General features: G+C 32.6%; 1 protein-coding gene across 4 annotated transcripts in view; it reads right to left on the minus strand.

Moving 5' to 3' along the window:
* Positions 1-23,054, minus strand: part of LOC149558067 (P-loop containing nucleoside triphosphate hydrolases superfamily protein) — a 259,235-nt gene that overhangs the window by 70,298 nt on the left and 165,883 nt on the right. For all 4 annotated transcript variants that reach the window (XM_089832470.1, XM_089832471.1, XM_089832473.1 and 1 more), the window contains one exon: positions 9,167-9,328. In XM_089832470.1, the coding sequence (XP_089688596.1) occupies positions 9,167-9,328 (162 nt within the window). The remainder of the gene's footprint in view (positions 1-9,166; positions 9,329-23,054) is intronic.

Genomic DNA, 23,054 nt, shown 5'->3' on the forward strand with positions numbered 1-23,054 from the left:
ATTAGGAGGACTACCAAGTTCTTGGAGTCCTTTGTACAAGGTAGAAGTGCAAGAACTAAAATCCCAAAACTAGATCGATTGAGATTTGATTGTCTTCAAGAAGAATCGAGATTAATGATTAAAGGAAAACATAAAACCTTAGATGAAGACATTCATGTTCTTAACACCAACTCCCATAAGAAGGGAGAGAAGAAGAACAAAAGGAAAAAAAACTTTCATAGAAAAGGACAATCAAAACAGAAGAAAGACTTGTCCAAAATTCAACGTTTCAGATGTGATCAATATGGACATTATGCACTAAACTATCCTGATCCATTTAAACTTCAAGCGTCATTTGCCAAATCTGATAAATCAAATGAAGGTCAAAAATTCGAGAGATATGCCTTTTATTCAACATTGTCTAGTTAAATATCAACCAAATCCAACACTTGGATAATTGATAGTAGATCTTCATGACACATCACTAGATATCAGGATAACCTAGAAAGCATACAAATAGAAACAGATGAAGAAGTTACAATTGGTGATGATTCTGCACATTCCGTAAAAGGAATTAGGGCCTGCACCATCAAATTGAAATCTGAAAATTCTATTCAGCTTTTTGGAGTTCTTTAAGTACTAGGTATTAAAAGGAATTTAATATCTATATATGCACTTGAAGATGATGGTTATAGAATTGCATTCATGGAAGGTAAGGTACTAGCATGGCCTAAGAATTCAACTATAAAGAAGGCTCTAACAATAGGAGTACGACAATGACTATTGTATGAGCTTTGCACTAAGACAAATCTTGCACTTGTTCATGAGACTTCAGATTCAAATGAAATATGGCATACACGATTAGGTCATATCAACTTTCATGCTCTAACATCTATGGAGAAGTTGATAACTAGAATGCGCAAATTAAGTCATATTCACAATGAATCTTGGAAACGTTATGCCTTAGAGAAAAACAATAAAATCTCATTTCCTCACAGTTTAAGCAAAACTAAAGATGTGTTACAGCTAGTGCACTCTAACCTATGTGGACCCATGTCTACACCATCCATAGGAGGGTTCTTGTACTATGTGATATTTGTTGATGATTTTTCAAGGAAGACATGGATATACTTCCTTAAGTGTAAAGAATCTGAAGAGATTCTTTGTAAATTTAAAGAATTTAAAACTATCACTGAAATCTTCTCAGAAAATAAAATTAAAGCTCTAAGAATAGATAATGGGAAAGAATACACTTCTGAAATAGTTTAAGAATTCTGCAAACTTGCTGGGATTAAGAGGGAGTTCACAGTTTCCTACAATCTTCAACAAAATGGAGTTACTAAAAGGAAAAACAGAACAATTGTAGAAGTAGCTACGACTATGATTTATGATCAAAACTTAAGCATGTCATCTTGGGCTGACGCATTTAATACAATAGACTATATTCAGAATAGATGTCCTCACTCATATTTAGAGAACAAAACTCCTGGAGAAGCATTTTCAAGAATGAAACCTCACATTAATCATTTAAGAATATTTGGATGTCCTATGTATGTTCATGTACCTATGGAGAAAAGGACAAAGTTAGAACCTACTAGAAGAAAAGGATTTCTTATCGGTTTTAACGAAACAATAAAGGGTAAAAAATCTACATACCTGTATAGAAATAAATAGAACTTAGTAGAGATGTCATCTTTGAAGAAGATATTGCTTTCAAAAGAGCCAAAACTTCAAATGATTTAGATATAGATGACTTATCTGTTCTCTAGATGAGGCTCTTTCTCCTGAGATATAGAAGGAGTACCCTGAAGAGACTTAAAATGAAACTGAAATCCTTCTTGAGACTCAAGAAGACAGTCTTGATAATAATTCTAAAAGGCCACTTTGGGCAAAGAAAATTATATAGGAAGGAGATAAATTTGCAAAACCTTTAGGGACTTTCAAAGAAAGCAAAAGACCTAGAAAATTAACATACAATGCATTCATGTATGAGAGTCCAAACTCTAAACCTTCTAAAGCTTCAAAAGCACTTAAACATCAAGCTTGGAAAGATGCAATGGTGGAAGAACATCAGTTGATATTAAAAAATGATATTTGAGATATAGTTCCTAGACCTAAAGGAAAATCTATTGTTTCTTCCAAATGGCTCTTAAAAGTTGAGTATGTTGCAAATGGTAGCATTGAAAAACATAAAGCTCGTTTTGTGGATAGAGGTTCTCTCAAAAGGAAGAAATCGACTTTGAAGAAACTTTTGCAACAGTTGCCAAGTATACCTCGATTAGAGCTGTAATAGCCATTGCAGCAGCTAAAGGTTGGAAAATCCATCAAATGGATATAAAAACTGCTTTTCTAAATGGAACAATTGAGGAAGAAGTATACTTGGAACAACTAGAAGGATTTGTGACTCATGATGCTATCTCCTATGTATATAAATTGAAAAGGGCTCTATATGGACTCAAACAGGCTCCCTGAGCCTAGTATGCAAGGATTGATAAATATCTTCTAAGTCTTGGATTCACCAAGAATGTTGCTGATCCAAATCTTTACTTTAAAGTAACTAAAGGTGATATTTGATTCTAATTCTTTATAACATCTCATTAATCAGTGTAAGAAAGATTTGGCTTCTGAATTTGAAATGAAGGACTTAGGGATTCTTCATTACTTCCTTGGATTGGAAGTTCATCAAAAGTTTTGGAATATCTTCCTACATCAAAAGAAGTATACTGTCAATATTCTAAAAAGATTTGGAACGTGGAACTGTAAACCTATGTCAACACCTTTGGAAACCAACTTACAGAAGCTAAAGAAAGCAAGTGTTGAATCCAGACTAGTTGATCCCACTTCATACAGATAGATAATTGGGTCTCTAATATATCTTGCGAATACTCAACCTAATATTTGTTATGTTGTGAATGCATTAAGTCAGTTCATGTGTGAACCTCATGAAATTCTTCTTGTTGCTTTGAAGCATATATTAAGGTATCACCAAAGCACTAATGGGTATGAACTTAAATATAAGAATATTAGCTTGGAGTTACATGGATATATTGATTCTAATTGGGTCGGAAGTGTAAAAGACCGAAAGAGCACATCAGGATGTTGTTTCAACTTAGGTTCAGCTATGATCTCATGGATCTGCAAAAAGCAAGCTTTAGTTGCTTAGAGTTCTACTAAGGAAAAGTATATTGCAGCAGCAATGGGAGCTAGAGAAGCAATGTGGCTTCAAAAGTTGCTTTCTAACTTATTCTATGATCCTTTGAAAACTACCACTATTCACTGTGATAACCAAAGTTGTATCAAGTTATCTATGAATCTGATATTTCATGATAGATCCAAGCATATAGAAATTCCTTACCACTATGTAAGAGACATGGTGGAAAGAAGAGCTATTCAGTTGGAATATATGAGTATAGGTGATCAAACAGCTAACATTCTCACCAAGGCTCTTCCTAAAGTGAAGGTTGATCATTTCAGAAACAAACTTGGTATGGTTGAAATGTAAGTTTATGAGCTCAAGTCTCAACTTTATAAATTTGTATTATTTAATAAAGATGTTTAAAATTTAAAGTGTAAAATCTTTTGTCATATGTGTGACTCTATGACTTATGGGCCTACCCTATGTACATTATCAAAAGGTGACAATCTTTTATAATCAAATGTTGATTCTAATAATATAAGGTGATGACTTTACGATTATTAGATTACTATCATGATAAATACCATGTGACTTGATATTTATGGACAAATCATGATAGTTAAAAGAGCATGTTGATAGATATCATGTGACTTGATTTCTGCTGAAGATCAATATATTCAAACTCATGGTGGATATTATGTGACATAATATCTATGGACAAATCGTGATCTCTTATGGTAGATATGAGACTTGATATCTATGTACACACCATAACTGCAAAAAATATCATGAGACTTGATTTTCTTAAGTATATCTAGATGATATCACTTTTCAAATAAGGAGAACTTATATATATGCACTTTGTCTTCCCTAGCTAAGAGGGAGTGTTGAAGCATGTAGCTTCGGTTTGACAATAACTGTGATCAGCATATATATACATGTGTATATGTATACCAATACGATGCACATATACATATATATATATATATATATATATATATATATAGTCTGAGATCATTTAAGGCATGATCGAAACTTATTCTAATTCCTTTGAATTTAGATCACTATCGCTCTATATTATATTGGGCTGCAGTTCATAATGATCGGTAATACATTATTAAGAATTGTGTTAAGTCTATAACAAATCAGGCATGATTAATTAACACCAAACCGGCGTGATGGTGAACGTTCATGTCTCCATTCGGAGACATGCCCATTCACCCTCACACCCCTCCATGTGATATGTATACTTGATCTGCCCGAATAACAAGGCATCAAAATCAATTAATGCAAGCACATCAAAGGATCGATTTATATTTCCAGTTCAAGAACATTTTATTATCTCTGTGATTTCTGTACTAACATATACTGATTCTAGAGCAAATTTATTCTTTGACATCAGCTTTCATACCTGCAATAAAAGTTATGCATCTGTCAGCATCGAATTTAAAATCTGTTAAGAAACTTTATAGATCTAAATGCTTCAATCATTAAATCTTGTCTTATCCTATGTCCGTCCGCCTTTTTCTTTTGTTCAATGGTATGTGATGGCTACTTGTCATGACCCAATGGAGAGACCTGCTTTCTTCATTTCTTTGTTATACATTTGTCTATTTTTTTGTTTTTTGCCTGATCTCCTTCTACTAAATATACTGGGTATTCATCAATGTTGCCTGGATTTGCAGTGGTTTCTATTTTGCATGGTTATAATATTGAGGCTGCTGGCTGTGGAGTGTATCCCCCATCCCACTGCTCCGCACTTAGAAATGTATATTAATATATTTCCCTTACTAATGATTGGGTAGTATAAGATGCATTTGAAAAATATATTTTGATTTTTAATATTATCTGTATGCATTATAATTGCTGCATATAATTTGAATCATGGGACATATTTAGAAAGTGTCTTAATCTCTTCTATATGCCCTCCCTTCATAATTCTCTTCTTTATGGCTGACTGGACTCTTCTTCTGATTCTATGTATGCAAGATAATTAATCACTGAGTATTCTATTCCCTCCTCCACGTAATTCATATTCCTTTATATATATGGTAGAAAATGTGACATTTCAGATTGAAGAGTCGTATATTAGTCACATTTTTTCTTAATATGATTATTAGTTATATTGATCATATTTTACTAAGTAAACTTTTATAATAAATATGTGTCTTCATATATTCATTGCGTTATTTTACTTATTACTACTTAAATTTGATCGTGCAAGTGTATAAACTAAATGTGAGAGTGGTCTTTCATTTCACATACTTGTTGACATCGCCATATTTTTTAAAGTGTTGAATGCTGCAGAAAGAACTATGTGTGTTGTTTAATCTTTATTGCTGTTAACAATTGTCACTCAATTTCTATACAACATGTATTGTCGATGCATCTTTTATTCATGAACTCGCTATTGCATAAGATGGTATTTCCAGCCATCAATATTATAGATATCTTTGTAGTTATATATTCCTCTTACAATCTCTATCATACTTTATCTATTCATACTTTCTTTCTTTGCTTTTGCTATTATATGATTAATAATATAAATTTGTATTAACATATGATGAATGGATAGATGCCTCAATTGTTTGAATGGTTCTTACTTGAGTAACTACCAAACTATATTTGTATAATTAAGGTTATATATATTTCTTTTGGTAATCTTATGGATATACATTTATGTTCATTAGATTTATTTCATTTGTTTATTTGATTATTATTATTAAATACTATAACTAGGCTTCCAAATAGGGGATATGACATTAACCTACAAAGATTTTTAGTAAATACTATTAAGTTTAATTATAACAATTAATATTTAGATATTCACTTGTTCCTACATAATCCATGGGGATTCCTTCAAATAAGGCTTCCTAATTTTTTGGACAATCCCCTATGTTTTGTAAATTGACTCGCGACTAGTTAGCCATCTTCCTTGAAAAGTCTCCGTTAAAGTCTACAAGATTTTCCTATCAAATCCCCTACATTTCCCTTGAACGGGATCACATTTTATTGATATGAGTTGATACCATTTATCTTATTTTGGAGTGATTCCAATTTAAATTATATTCCACTTCATAATCATAAGTCCTCCTTGTTTGTTTCTTATTCAAAGGTAATTTATAAATCATTTTTTTATTTGTCATACTATGTCCTTCTGAAAAGCCACAACCCTTCATAATCATAATTCTTTTGAAAACTCACAACACTTCATAATTGCAATGATTTCAAAGAGTCGCAACCATTCATAATTACAACCCTTTCAAAGAGTCACATCATTTCATCATTGCAAACATTCGAAAATGTCACTTCCTCGTATTCTTCTCATTCCTTTCCTCTACCAACATTCCCTCTTTAACTCGTCTTCTCCTCTTCTTGCTTCCTTTTTAAAGTGAACTCCCCTCTCTTATATCTTAACCTGAAGGAGTCACGTCACTTTATTACATATCTCTTGAATTTTCATTCAATTTACTCACTTTATATTATATTAGTTATTTTGTGTTTATTGTAATTTATTTATAATCCTATTTAGAAAGGTAACATACTTTCTACAATATTCTCTCTAGTTTATAATTTTATGTATTTGTTCATTGATTGCAATTTTATTATTATTTTATTGTCTTAAATCTTATTTTAAATATTATTTTTTTGATAATAGATTATATATTTAATTATTATTTCCTATTTTTATATTATTAATATCAATATTAAAATATTTTTATTATCGTATTTATTAATAATATTTTATTATCTAACTATTATTAAATTTCAATCTTATAATGGGGATATGGAAAAGGAACAAATAGATGATGCCATCAGCAAGCTCTTCTTTTCCAATGGCATCCCATTTCATTTATCTTGATCTCCTTCCTATAAGGAGATGATGTCAATGGCGGCAAGGGGACGACCGTCATGAATACCACTAGGTGACAACAAATTGAGAACAACGAGCTTGTATAACAATTATGCCAAGATCAATACATTAATGTAAACGGTGAGGGCATGATGGGTGTAGTCTAGATGCAACATAGTTATAGATGGGTAGATGGACATTAATCATTGTACACTCATCATCATAATTACATGTTTAAAGGGTCCATTCTTTCTGAGGGCAGTTGATTGTCCAAGGCATCAAAATGATGTTGATTTTAAGTTTGACATCCTATGGGCGGCTATTGAGGTCAGGCCAAAAATGTGGTCCAAGTAGTGACAATTGTAGCACATGCGTAAAGTTACAAGGAACCTTGTTGAAGCAAGATACAAACATATTTGGCGGGCTTTATATTGTGTGCATGTCATGAAAAATGCAAGACATGGGGACAATTGACTAGATTAGAGGAGTAGTCCACAATTCAAGAGATGTGCAGAGAATCTAAAAACACCGCAATTCACATGCACTCTTCAATACCTTTGTGAAGAAGTTCTTGAAGCCAGTTGAAACCAGATACACATCCTATTTCATCCTCTTGAAGATAATGTTTGTTGCAAGGGACATTGCATCGCATAACTATGACATATGATTGGAATTAGTAACATAAGGCTACAATTGACAAGGAGAAGAGGATGAAGGAGATAGTGAAGGGCAAAGGATATTCGAGTAATACAAAATAGATAGTCTCTCATTGCAATAGTTTTCTAGGTTATCAGATATGAGGATGGGGATGCACCTACCCTTGGAGAGGTGTATGAGTCGATCAATTTTATGTTTGACCAAATAAGGGTTGTTATTTGAGAGGACCCAACTTTAGCATTTTACAATGAGCACGTTTGGCCCAAACATTAAATGAAAATGAGACTATCCGGACACTCCCTTGCACATGGCTACTTATGCATTGAATGCAAAGTGGTAGATGCATAGGCCTAGAAGAGTTACATTGAATCATGACGATGAGGTGAAGGCAAGTTTCTTCAAGAGCATTGATAGAATGTGTGATGTTAATATTGTGGGCAAAATTCACACTAAGTCAACAAAATTTGCCACTCTTTTGGGTTATTTGATTGTGGTAAAGGCAGATATAAAAACAATGGCACAAGAGGACCTGATTTGGTGGCAGAACTATCATGGACATAAATCAGCAAGGACCTTCTAGTATCTCAGGTTTCTAGTTCTTCCACTTCAGAAAGGACCTTCTCTACTTATAACTTCATCCACTTTCTTAAGAGAAATAGGCATACCTCTAGGAGAGAAGAGAAGTTAGTGATTATATATAGTGCCTTGTGTATCACTAACCGCAAGACGTGTGTACAAGGAAACTCAACAACACAATCTGATGTAGAGCCAGAGGAGCTGTCACAGCTTGATGAGGATGAGGATGAAGCAGCTTTAGATGCAGCATTGGTTGGTATTACTTCAAGGCATTTTGACCATGAGGAGTCCAATAGCTCCAGTGATGAAGAGTTTTCCTTGACGGGTGATTAGAGGTGTTCCTTCACTACATTTTGATATTTTGTTGTTTTAATATTATGCATCATCTTGATGATATTTTTGATATAATAAAAATCTTCCATTTGTCGATTCAACAATTTTATATAGTATTCTATACTCTAATTAGTAATTCAATATTCAATGTTCTGAACTTTAATGTTCAAATATTTAGAATTTGGCATTTGTAATCTTATTATTTACTTCTTAATAGTTAATACATCTTTTCATGACTAGCATTTTAAGTACTATATGTATAGTATATATTATACACCACTGCCCCCCACCATCCCCCCATCATCCCCAAATTGAAGCCCTTTGTCCCCCTATCCTAGGAACCCCTCCTGCCATCCCCAATGATTGGAGTAACTTTGCAAAACAATAAAGAATTCTCAAAATAAATGAAAGAAAAATGTTCCAATTTTTATTATTAAAAAAAGTAGACAATAGATCATGTGAAAAAAAAGACAGTAAAATAAAAAATACCTTAAGCAATCTTGGAGTCTTAAACTTAAGTATACTAAAGAATCCAGATCATTTTAAATAGTACAGCTATAGTCATTAATGAATAAATTTTAATTAATAATAAATACATCTTTAACAAATAGACCTATGAATGGCATACTTACAGAAAGAGATGCAGTCCGCGCATTAATATTCATGCATTCTTCAAGAAGTAATATCCCTGTAATTTTGTATGACTTTCCAGATTCTTTGCTGTAAAACTGTCTTAGGTGCTCTGTCACAGCATCTATTGTGGGAGGAAGACCAGTTCTTTTTGATTTCTCAGACTATAGAATACACCAAAGGAAAAAAAACAAATGATCAGGAAAATTAAATAACTTAAATCAACTCTAAAATATGTCAATTTGCTACAAACCATAAACAAACCGTTGCAAAAGGTGTCTCAAATTTGCATCCAAACATCAAAAATACAAAAAATGTAATTTCCAGGCTATAGAACGTAAGCACTCTATTTGTGCACCATGAGATCACTTTTGCCCTTTAAAAAACTTCTAGATGAGCCTAACTGTTTTTCCTCAATGATGGAAACGATAAGAGTAACAGATAGGAGAGTCATACGAGAAAGCTACACTTGTTGACTAAGTTATGGCATGTCGAAGGCATCTTTGAAAATAAATAATGTAACACCCAAGTTAGTGAGTGGTTTATTATGGACTTATAGCAGGTGGAAGGAATATATTATTTTTAGCCTATGGACTCCTCTTCAGAATTGAACAGTAAATTTTAATTGGGGTTGCTAGGTGCCACATTTTGGGAGTTTAGCTCATTGTTTCCTATTACCATTTTATGGTTTCAGGTATTGCTTCTATAAATTTGGTGCTCAAGATGCACGTTTCACTGTAAGTTTTGTAGATATTATTATGCTGCAAAAATTACTCCAAATCTATTGTTGGTGATACCCTGCAAGGGTTTTGACTCTACAAACATATTGCAATCATAGATTTTCTTTGGATGTGAAATTTTTCTTTTGAAAGGATTTACCCCATGATTTTCATTCTGCTATGGGAAACTGCTTCTGTTGTCCATTTTCCTTCTTCCATCAAAACTTTAATTTAATTGCAGATATCTTCTTAAAGATTAGTGTAATAAGTAAATTTTGCACATCTTCTTCAAAGAGCAGAAATGCAAGTCTTTCCTCATATCAAGATGCATAAACTCATAACTATAGTTTTCTTAAAGAAGTATGTAATATTTTCTACTACTTGCAAATGATTTTGTGGCAAACAATTCTATAGAGGAAACCCCTCAACAAAAACCAATTCAAATCACCCTAGACAAGCATTTAGACCAGCTGAACATGAGAACAAAATCCCTCAAGATTTGAAATCAAAGGACAAAAACCCCAAATTCAAGAAAACTCAAAGACATTAAATAAAGAGAACACTCCAGATTGGAGTTAGATTTATACAAGAATGTTGAATGTTCTATATTTTCTGAGATACATTCTGATGGAGACCAAAATTTGGGTCTCCATTCTTGATTATGCAAAGAAACACATCCAATTATTGTGGAATTGTCCACTTAACTTCAATCAACAAATACAGGATGTAGTAAGCAATGATGGAAGCATTTTGATTGCTTTATGGGCCTCTAGAATCTGTTATAGAGCAAGGATTGTAAGAATTGAGACAGGGTAAGATCTGCTGCTATATATATATATATATATATATATACACACAATCTATGGTTAACTCATTGTGCATTGCAAGTAAAATGACACATAAGGCTTTGAAGGTTCAAACTTCTATTGTATTATCAGAAGTTGAGACTGCAATTCATGGGGATCATCGAGGTGAATTTGGACAGGCCTGCAGACATGAATATAGATAAAGCTGAGAATTGCGATGAATGTTTCAAAGAGTAAATGTTTTTATGTAGTTGAGCCATGTAGGTAGTGCCCTGTTACTTAAATTGGGTTATTGTTATGAATGCGCTTAATGTAATCATAGATTTTTAAGGTTTTTCAGAGAAAAGGAGACCCTCTACAGCTATGGAAGTCCAGATCATTAACAAAACCCAAGACGTTAATGAAATATCAAATGGTGTATGTCTCATAGTAGAACCGACAACAAAGCTCCGTGATTTCTTAATGTCAAATGGTGAGACGTGCTTTATATAGTGGCATCTGTACAGCAAATGAAACCAAGCAAAGAGAGAGCGATGGTATACTGAAAGCAACCAAGACAAAGGCGTCTTAGATTTCAACCATATCATGCGGCAATAAAATTATATCAGAAGCAGCATGTAATATGACTTCCCACACTTGCATAAGCAACCTACAAATTCATATGGCAACTTGTATAAGCATTGCATTATGGAGACTGGAATGGCTATTCAGTAGATGAATAAATGCTATTTCAACAGCTAATAAGTTTGTGATAAATAGTGGAAGTTTGCAGGTGTAAAACACATATTCAGACTTGTAGTATATCGAATCAGATTTTGCATTGGAAAAAGCCCAATAAAGTATAAAAGGGAATATGCGTTAGCAGCATATCCGTATACATACTGCAAGTTTGAAACAAGTAATAAAGTTCCAGATGCGATGAGTGTGCAAGGAAGAAACGATTCTGAGCATTTGAGTATAGCAACAACAATATAATACAAAGTCCATAACCTTCATTATGTGCTGGCAAAGTAAAAAATTGCTTCTCAGACATGTAAAATCCCGATGTGCCCTTATTAATATTGGAGATAGTCCAATCTAGTGATTGATTGGTTGCTACTAGTATTGCCACTCAGATAGAAAGGATGTGCGTGGAGATCTGACGGAAATCGCCATTGAAGAATTGGATATTTATGATGTGCAAAAGGGTCGTTTTCTCATCCACGGCAATGACCAATGGATCTGTTTATGACAATACAAAGAAGCCGGTCGGAATCCATGTGATGTCTTGGTTAGCGCATGGGAGAATGTTTCCAGAAATCGCTTGTTCAATTCATTCTAAACAAAACATAATGGTGGCATCGAAGCAGTATGATGTTCAGAAGTAAACTAGCAATCACATTAAAGAAGAGAAATAAATGTGCTGCTTAGTATATTATCTTCAAAAGGCTCCCACAATACAAGGTTGAAGACTCATGTATAATGACGGAGTTGTAATTAAAATTTAATTTTAAGAAGACAATGTAATTTAAATGTTAGTAATGAAAAGACATAAACTTTGGACTCGAAAAGTCACATCCTTCATCAAATGAAGATATAAATAGGAGTTTCATGAAAAAATAGGACAAATTCGATCATTCATATTCAAAAGAAGTTTTTTATATTATTTGTCTGGAGGAATAAGGGTTATAATATGATTTTGTATTATAAATTCAAGTATTTTATTTTTATAATAAAATAAAATGTCTTGTTTATTTTTAAATGGCATCTAGATTTAAATTGCAGATGAATCATCCTTTGTAATTATTTTTAAGAATTTTGTATATAATTTAAATGTCGGATAAGTGGACATGGTCATTTAGCATTTTAAATTCGATCATCATAGATATTGTGGAATATCAAATTATTTTTTTATCTGTATCCAATTTGTCTCCTTACAAAAGGAGTTAAAATTCAATCTGGACTAATTTAAGATTGTGTAATATCTAGTTTGTCACATCTTGATTATTTAATTGTTGGCAGTATAAGTGAGTAGAACATTATAAAGTTGTACGTGAAAATTCACTAAAGTTGACTCTAATGCCCGAATGAGCAGAGGCACTAGTCTTTCTATTATTGAAATCAAAAAATATATAACTTCCTACAAGTATCAAATCACTTATTTAAAAACATTTTACAATCCATTCAATTCAAACACTCAACATCCAATTTCATTTTAATCAAGTTCGAGGAATTTGCCACCCGAAGAATTCCAAAGCTTAAATTCGCTTTAGAAAAGCTCTGAACCAAGTAATCTTGTTCGAGGAGAAGGTCTACCCGCCTAGGTGTAGCGGAGCCTGAAGTGCAAGGGAATCAAGGTGATTCTCGTTCGTTGGCCAGAACTGATTGAGAAGTACTATCACAGAAGTGGTAGGCTCTTAGATTTCCAATCTGCGGTTTTGGGAACCAACACATTCTATGCATGACATCAAAATTATAATGAACTATTAAGCTGCAAATTCTAGGTTAATTTATAATTATAATTATGTTTACAACTATTATTGTGAATCAGGGTTTATTATATCTAAAGTATAAAAGAAAAGCAAATTTAAAATGGGACATTACAAATTGTATCAAAGCTAGATCTTGTGAGCCTATTCATTTATTTTCATATAATATTAAGTGAGAGAGCTAGAAACTATGATCAAAAAGCACTATGAAAAACTCAAAATTCGAAGGACAAAGTAAAGCCTCTTTGGATTTCGAAAGGAAAGAAGTAAAAATCATAGAGAAAATGCAATGACCCGTTTTAGGGCCATTAGATTTTAAACCTTAATGATGCATATATTTTATATTTTTTCTACTTGATGATCCTTTACTAAAGTTTTTATTCCCTCTCTATATATATTTCGATGGTAAGAGTTGTGCCTTCTTATAATAATATAACAGTTATATTAGTAATATAATTATATTTATATATAACACAATAAATATAATTATATTAATACATATTATATTAATATATATTATTAATATAATCATTATTTTAGTATTTAATAATTATATTAATAACATAATTATATTAATATATATTATATTAACATATAGATTATACTATATAAGTTCAATTATTCATAACATATCTATCGTGGTATCATTATTCTAATAGTATTAGTGATATAAATATTATTTAATTATATCATAATATGGATGTGTGTGTGTGTATATATATATATATATATATTCAATAGTACATTATTTAATATCTAATTACTATATATATATAATTATATGATAGTATTTATATTATTATGATCTATAATAATCTACATTTTAGTATTATTATATTATTCCTATATATTATTTATTCTTTTAATATTATAGACCCTATGTATAATACTTATTTTATTATTAAATGTCAGATGGGGATATCACAGTCCTCCCCTCTCGAATTTGCTTGTCCTCAAGCAATTGATTTGCTCCTCATAGTCTAGATTCATTCTATTTCCTGCATATGTGTTAGGCACTTGCAAAGTAGACATGTTAGTATATAATAGCATGTACAAGAACATAGGAATGAAGACACAAAGTAGACACTTTAATGCATGAAGACGCGATGCAAACACGAGGTAGACACACGAATGCATGAAGACACGAAACAGACATATTAATGCATGAACACACGATGTAGACACATAGTATAAATGTTATAATCCAACTTACAAATTGAAAAAAGAAAAGGGTAAAGAAATGTTTTACCACTTTGATCGTGAATGTCGCTCCTTTCCCCTATCTTGAAATAAAAAGTTAAAATGAAGATGCATATTTTCTATAGCTAGTACTATAATAGGGTGTATAATTCCATAGTGGATGGTAGATTTACTGCGGCTCTAAGTTTGGACACGCTCAGCTTGGGGCTCCCTCAGACCTTAGTACATATTGGGATTCATTTTGCCCCAACGCAACCAATTTACTCCTCCCCCTGTGCACACTCCCTACCCACTAGGAACATGTTTAATTTTAACATGGATGGTAGATTTTTATAATTGTTGCCCTTGCAGTAAGTCCCATGATGAATGGAAGATTTACTGTGGCTCTAAGTTTGGATATGCTCAACTTGGGGCTCCCTCAGATCTTAAAATCCATATTGGGATTCCTATGCCCCAACATGACCGATTTACTCCTTACCATGTGCACACTCACTATCCATCATGAAATAAGACAAGGGTATTCGTATCAAGTTTACTAATAGCGTTATCTTTAAGTTTTTGCACAAAATAAATTTGGATATATTAAACAAAATATCATCATTACTTTTATATATATATAGACTTCAAATCTCTTATTTGGAACATTATAAATTATGTCTAGTTTATGATAGTCATTCAACCATTTAGACATGGTTATTCCATATATGTACATATATTTATATATGATGTCAATATCATATGTATATGTTCTCTATATATGATTATGAGTATTAACATCACATACATATTTTTTTATAACATAATATTTAATTATTCTAGAAAAAATCCTTTTTGATCCTTAATTATTTTATATTAAAAATAATAAATAAAACATAATTTATCATATATATCAAAAATTAAATTTAATATACAAATATAATGGAACCTTTCTCATTTACATAAGTTATTAACATATTCTTTATATTACTATATGACATTCTTGCTTGATAATTTTTTAAAATATATAAAAATTTACTATAACCAAATTTGACTTATCTTCATTATTTACATTACTTCTAATATTATATATGATTTGACTATTATATATTTAAAAAACTAAAACACAAAATAAAGGAAGTGTACATACCTTCAGCAAAGTTGCTTATTTCAAATTAACTATGTTTTTCCCCTTCCATGTGAGAAGTCTCTTCTCCTCTTGTAATGTCCATTTGTAATGTTCCTCAAAAGATCTATTTAATATGATCAACATCACAACCAAAAAGAGAGTCCTAGAAGTTTGATCTAGATACAAGTGCCAACAATGCAAACAATACTTCATAAGGCATAAATAGCATCAAATGTCATCATTGGCCCAAAGAAGAGATGTTCCACCATTGCCCTAGCAAGCCAATATTGCTCTCCTAGTCCATTTGTTCCACTGCCTAGAGTCAAAATAAGTGAATTCAGCTGTCTTGCTCCATTAATGAAATCTACTAAGTTTGCCTACTTCGCTCCATTACAGATTTTTCATGCCTTTGATACTCTTCAAAAGCCATGAGGTTGCTCAGGGATATTCCTGTGTAATCCTCAACAGTGATTTTAGGAAGAAAAAAAGTTTACTGTTTCCAAAATTCCAGCCTCCTGTAATTTATATGCTGGAGGTATCTTATTTGTTGGATAAGAATGGTGGAACAATTCTGACTCTACCCCTCTAAAACAAGCAACGGCGTTTGGAGTAGCAATGCAATTAGAACTGCCGCAGCGAGTTTTACATTCTCAACAATTATTATTAGGGCGTGGTGTACAATCAAGAACAGAATTTGACCAAAAATCTGCTATCACCCATCTTCACAAATCCAATTGATGCAATGAGCAACTTTCAATATGTTTCTTAATGTCTTTTTCTCCCTGTGTGATGTTCGAGAAGGGATAACCGCTAAAATATATGCCATTGAAGCCAGATAAATGTTTGGCAAAGAAATCCCGTACTTGTCCATTGTCTTCAACTCCGGTTTCAAGATCATTTGCAAAACACAGAAAGGAATCTGATTTTCCAGCTTCAAAATGTCAAGCATAATCTCTCGTCTTTTGATGTAATCGCACCTCTGGAAGTGGAAAATAAGGCTAGAATTTAATAAGTCCAGTCCGAGAAACTCAAGAATAAAGCATGCATCTATGATCATCATCCAAACAAGACTATCATCATCCCATTCGCTTGCCCAGTCTTCATAGCAATCTCTAATATCTTCAATCCACTCCTTGACCACTTTCTCCACCTCGTTCGGTTTTCCTTATACTTTCAGGCACCCAATATATGGATACATTAGCCGACGTTTTTAGCTACTTCTTTTTTTCTGAGGTTAGATCCTTATATGTATTCTTAATTTGTTCAATCCATGTTTCAGGTTCACTGTTCCACTACAAAAGAGGTTTCCCTTCTCTGTCTCAGGCTGTACAGTTTACCTTATCTTGACCATGATCGTTCTTCCAGGTGAAGAACCAAAATTATTCGATGCCATTAAGCGCTCAGTAGAGAATTTAGTGCTAGCAGCGAGCAGTTGCCAAACTATTATTCATTAATAGATAGTTATGATCTAAAGTTTAAACACTTCATGTCTTGATTAAGATTGATTATGAATTAGTATTATTGATTCTTTGTGTCTTTAATTCCACTAATAATGGGATGATAAGATCATTATATTATCACATTGCTGGCTATAAAATGCCGGTTATCCTATTTGTATATTTATCTTTCTCATTCACAAGTGTTGGCAGTTGACATATAAAGTGAACAAAATATACATATTTATGTTTTCCCTTTGAATCATAATCTCTAATGGAAGGGCTCTCACTTGTTAAAACGTTTGCAATTGAAGGAAATTTCATTTATTTTAGAACTAAACTGAAATTCTTTAATTTTTCTAATAGGAATCCCTCATACTAATTATCTATTTCATTTGGTGCTTGATACGATTCTTCTGATCTAGATTTTAACAGTTCCTTCTCTATACCCTTTACTGTGTGAATGTCCAAAATAATTGGTAAATGTGAATCATTGATGTATAGTTACTTGGAATGCTCTTTGAATTCCTTCATGTATAGATTTTTTGATGAGTCTCTCACTTCTGTAATCCTTCCACTAGAGATTTGTAAATTTATAGAAGTAGATTCACACATTTATTCCTCACTTCTGACAATTAGACCAGGACTGTTTGCAGCAGCATTTTTAGAGAGGTATTGAAACCATAAATGTCAGTAATGTTGGCAATCTAATATTGGAGGGTTTAATTTACACTTTCTATTATTAAAAATTGTACATAATTTAATCTTACAGGATGGCAGGATCATGCTCTGATACCAATTGTTATAACCTGTTTCAGGGCCATCAGATTTTAAACCTTTAACAGTGCATATATTTTATATTTTTTCTTCTTGATAATCCTTTACTAAAGTTTTTATTCCCTCTATATATTTTGATGGTAGGAATTGTGTCTTTTTATAATAATATAATAGTTATATTAGTAATATAATTATATTAATAAATAATATAATAAATATAATTATAATAATATATATTATTAATATAATCATTATTTTAATATTTAATAGTTATATTAACCTATAGATTATACTATATAAGTTCAATTATTCATAACATATCTATCGTGATATCATTATTCTAATAGTATTAGTGATATAAATATTATTTATTTATATCATAATATATATATATTTTCAATAGTATATTATTAAATATCTAATTACTATATATATAATTATATGATAGTGTTTATATTATTATGATCTATAATAATTTATATTTTAGTGTTATTATATTATTCCTATATATTATTTATTCTTTTAATATTATAGACCCTATGTATAATACTTATTTTATTATTAAATTATGTCAAATGGGGATATCACAGAAAATGACAATTGTGACTATGCTTAAATAAGATAAATAATGCCGAAAGTTTTCTTGATAGAGTAGGAAAACTCTCATCTTTACTAATCAGCAATAATGACCATACAAGACATGCACAAAGAACCAACTTTAGGTCTATAAATAGAACCCTCCATCCCAACTTCATTCAAAGAGACGTTTCCAATGAAGGAACTTAAATTTAATGCAAGATTATATCACATTCTGTTACATAGAATATAAAAATCTCCCTAGACATATTCAATAAGCAAACATCTCTCACAAATTACAAAATATAAAGAGAGGCAGAAATGGATCGAGAATTGAGCCTAGACCCCAACCAAGACAAAAAGATCACAGATAAGCTTTGGAAAAATTAACATTATGTACATGGGTCTCATCTTACAGATTTGACCACTCATTTACGTAGAAGCCCTTAGGGAAAATGATCTTGGGATGGATACTCCTCATGGTGACAAATTCCACTGACATACAGAACCGGAGAAGAGATCACCCTATTGTTCCTACATAGCTTCTTATCTTGTATGAGTGCACTTTCCATGGACTTGAGATTTGATAAGTGAAACATCTTTCAATTTTTCTAAATTCCCATCGACAATTGCATCAGTGGATTTGAGGAAGCATTGCTCCTACTTTCATTCGTTTCCTACCTGATCTTTTCAACAATTTAACTCATAGACGTGATATTACTGTGGTTTATGCCCATTAGGAATTTGTCTTGTACGAGACACACAACTTAATTAGACTAATATCCACAATGGGGTGTGTGGGAAGGGGTTTTCATCAAAAACAATTTATATTCTTCCTCCTATGCTCCTCTCGACAACATGCTTGCATTGATGTACATCATCATCAAGTGCACATCATAGAACAACAAAACATCATCAAATGCACATTATAGGACATCAAGTTGTTATGACATAAGATAGTACCTAATCTCTTCAAAAGAAAAGAAATAAAAACAATCAATGAATGTCTTAACATTTACTTCCAATAGTGATACCACTATCCAGATTTAATAGTGTGCTTTTTAGGTCAAGCTATTTGACCCATGTTTCATGAGTAGTAGTTCACAAGAACCCATCTCTCATGAGAATAAATGGAACACTTTAACAATCATTGCGTCTAGTTGATGCTCACAAGGGTGAAGTATTGAGCCTTCCCAAGAGGTCGACCATCCTAGTATGACTTCAAAACAAGTGTGCTTAACCATGGAGCTTCTTCCAAGGTTGAGCCCACTTGGCTTGCTATCACATTTGCAAAACAATCAACAACTGTTGCGCCTTATGAATTACTTTGTATCGACCCGCTTTAGCTCATCAATCAATACGTAAGAGTTTCCACAACAAGTCAAATTATGACATCGCTATCAAGATACAACTTGTAGTTTTCAATTCAAACTCATTTACCTTTGTTTCATGAGTGGTAGTTCACAAGAACCCATCCCACATAAGAATGAATGGAACATTTAGGGCTCATTGCATCTAGGTATTGCTCACAGGGGTGAAGCATTGGCTTTCTAAGGTCACATGTCTCAATACAACTCCAAATCAAGCATGCTTAACCATGGAGTTTCCTCCAAAGTTAAGCCCACCGGTTTGCTACCCCTTTTGCAAAACCTTTTCATTGTTGTGGAAAATCCTTATCAATTTGATGAGTTTAAGGTTTTATATAATGACTAGTTCATAGGACGCAACACTAGCTGAAGCTATTGCAAATGGGGTAGCAAGCTAAGTGGGCTTAATCTTGGTTAAGTTCACTTGATTCGGAGTTGTATTGGCATGGATAACCTCTCCATGGTTAATGTGTCATCCATATGAGCAACACCTCACCACAATGAGTGCAAAATGTTCTGTTCATTCACATGAGATATGGGTTCTTGTGAACTATTATTCATGAAACATGGAGCGTGAGTTTAACTTGAAAACCATAGTTCAAAATATCGTTATCGACAACTTATTGCCAAGGGGGAAAAAATATTGGAGATAAATCAGCAAATTATTGGCAAAATATCAAGAACTTGAATAATTTCTCAAATATAAGTAGAAATACATTTTTTTTAGAAAATTCAATGAAGAGATGCATCTAATGAGTCAATAAATGAGTAAACAAAACAAACAAGCTAAGGTTAGATATATTTAAATGCAAGTAGGGTACAAAATAGCATCTTCATGTGGAATGGTATTGTTTGGTAGCCATAGCCTAATAGTCTGAACTTTGAAGCAAACTTAAACTAGCAAATTATCTTTGTAAAACTATAAGTAAATACAACTACAACACCAAAATGGTCTACATCTTCCTCTTTCACTTCCCAAAAGCTACAGTAAAAACTACTAGAGGGGTAGGAGGTCTAGTCCTGGAAGTTCGTTTTGTTAGTGTCTCCTCTCCTCTCTTTGCACAACTAACTATGACTCGACTTATATTATCAAACACAACAATACACATTTTATACTGACTGACTACTAGATTAAATCCTAATAGTGATATCACAATATGGCATGATGTGAAAACTTCTACAAATCAATTAATGAGCTAAAGGGGTTTTGTAATGAGTAGTTAATAAGGCACACTGCTCGTTGAAGATATTGCAAATGGGATAGCAAGCAACGTGAGCTTAATCTTAGAGGGAATTTCATAGTTAATTTAATGTCCATTTTTCTATAATTTTAGGCATTGCTTCTAAATTAATTAAAGTATAAACATTATTGATAATTAAGTAGCTATTTGTAACATTACAAAATTCCAAATGCAAGTTAGAAAGTAAAGTCCACCAATACAACTATGGAGGGGACGTGAATTAGTTGTGCACTTTGAACTACTTAAATAAACTTTATCAAATCTGAAACATATGATCATAGATGCAACAACCATAAGATAACAATCATGCATGATGACACAAGATTTTGTTAACTAGTGAAACCCTTCATCAGAGGGAAAACCCCAAGGAATGATGCCCACAAGATGTTCTACTAATGTAAAAATTCCTTGAGAAAGGATAGGACTCCGTTGGGAGCAAATTAAATAGAATTAGTACATGTAGTCCATGTTAGGAGACTTTGAACCCCTGCTAGAAGATTTCAACCATGTAAGGAGATGCTTCAACCCTATTAGGAGCTGAGAGGAAGTCAACTGAACCCATTGTCCTAATTGCTTCAGAACTATCTTCACTAAATAACTCTCAAGATAACATATCCAAGGGTGAACTGACTGAAACAACAACTTATCTTGCCAATACAATTCCTCTCAAGTTCGCAAAACATAATCAACATCATCCTCTTCTCTAATCTCATCTAATTTGCATCCAAAGTTTGCATACATACACAATTACAAAATAAGACGATTACAACCAAGGAAACAATCTTTCCTTTATACCAAGTCGTAAATTAACTAATTGAATCGGCCTTGAGGCTTCCCTAATCTACAATGAATAGTACAGGACCTTAATAAGATACTACAATTAAGTTCCATACACTACAATACATAATACACCAATTACATAACAACAATCAGCACATTGAACATATGACATGTCAGACTTCAGTGACCACCAAAGAAGAATCTTCTGATTCTGCTACCTCAAACATATCATCTTCAACATGTTTTCAACAAAAATCCAAGCCCATTGAATAAGCTTCAACCTCACCAAATAGATACAACCCAATTACTAGCATATTATTTCCTACACACTGACCTACAACCAGTCTTCCGTAAAACTATTGTAACTCACTCAAGCCTCCATATTCCTTTCCACAAACATAAATACATCAAAACACGTTTCCACTAACATGATTCTGACCCTATAGAACATAATACTATAACTGTTGACCGTGCACCAAAAGTATCTTTGCAACTCTAACTGCTCTATCCAGAAAGCCAATATGGTGACATCAATGACAAACCAAGTCATGAATGCAACACATTAGCACTCAATCATCTCTCCAAACATGTCAACTAACTCACCCAAAGGAATACTATCAGCATTCATGGTAAAAATATCCCCCTTTGGCATTGATGGCAACATATGATGGAAAACCACAAGTGCCAAAAATATCAAACTCCCTATTGACATCAACAATTATTTACTGATATCAATAGATATTGAGTACTCATCAACTTCAAATACTCTCCATTACTTCCCCCAAAGGTGTATAAGGTTCTCAATGTATTACTATCCTCCATTCATGTATAAGATTTTTCATGTATTACTCTCCCACATTGACGCCAATGACAAAGGTGCCATTATGTCAATTCTCGAAGTTCAAAGCCAAAGTGTTCTCAATAACTCTATCCAAAGTGACTACTCCCCAAGGAAGCGTCACTAAACATACAGTCCAAATATAAGAATAAGCTCTAAATATACTGGACTAATGGAATTCTAGATCAACTGCTCTGAAAAAAGCTAGAGCATAGCCCCAAGCATTGTAATGTCCCTTCTTTGGGGACACTAGAAATATTAAGAAGGCACGAATTTACTATATTAAATTTGACTATGTAAGCTGGAAATTTATTATTAAAGGTCAAATTAATATTCCATGTGGTCACAAGAGGATGAGGAGAGATAAGACGAAAAACCCAAAAAGGAAGTCGAAAGGTCATCATTGCAGAATAAAAGGAGAAGACACCCCTTCCTTTTGGTATGCTTGTTTTATTATTCCGATTTTCACTTCTCTCTTGTGAGAGTCATTCTCAAAGCTTCAACTTTCAGCTAGTTTGAGGATGTAGCCCATCGTGCTGGCAGACAGTGGACGTAAACCCATTGTCCCGGGAAACAT

This window comes from Cupressus sempervirens, chromosome 5 (assembly GCF_028749045.1).
Source record: "Cupressus sempervirens isolate cs-2001-9-10 chromosome 5, ASM2874904v1, whole genome shotgun sequence".
NCBI classification, from domain to species: domain Eukaryota; kingdom Viridiplantae; phylum Streptophyta; class Pinopsida; order Cupressales; family Cupressaceae; genus Cupressus; species Cupressus sempervirens.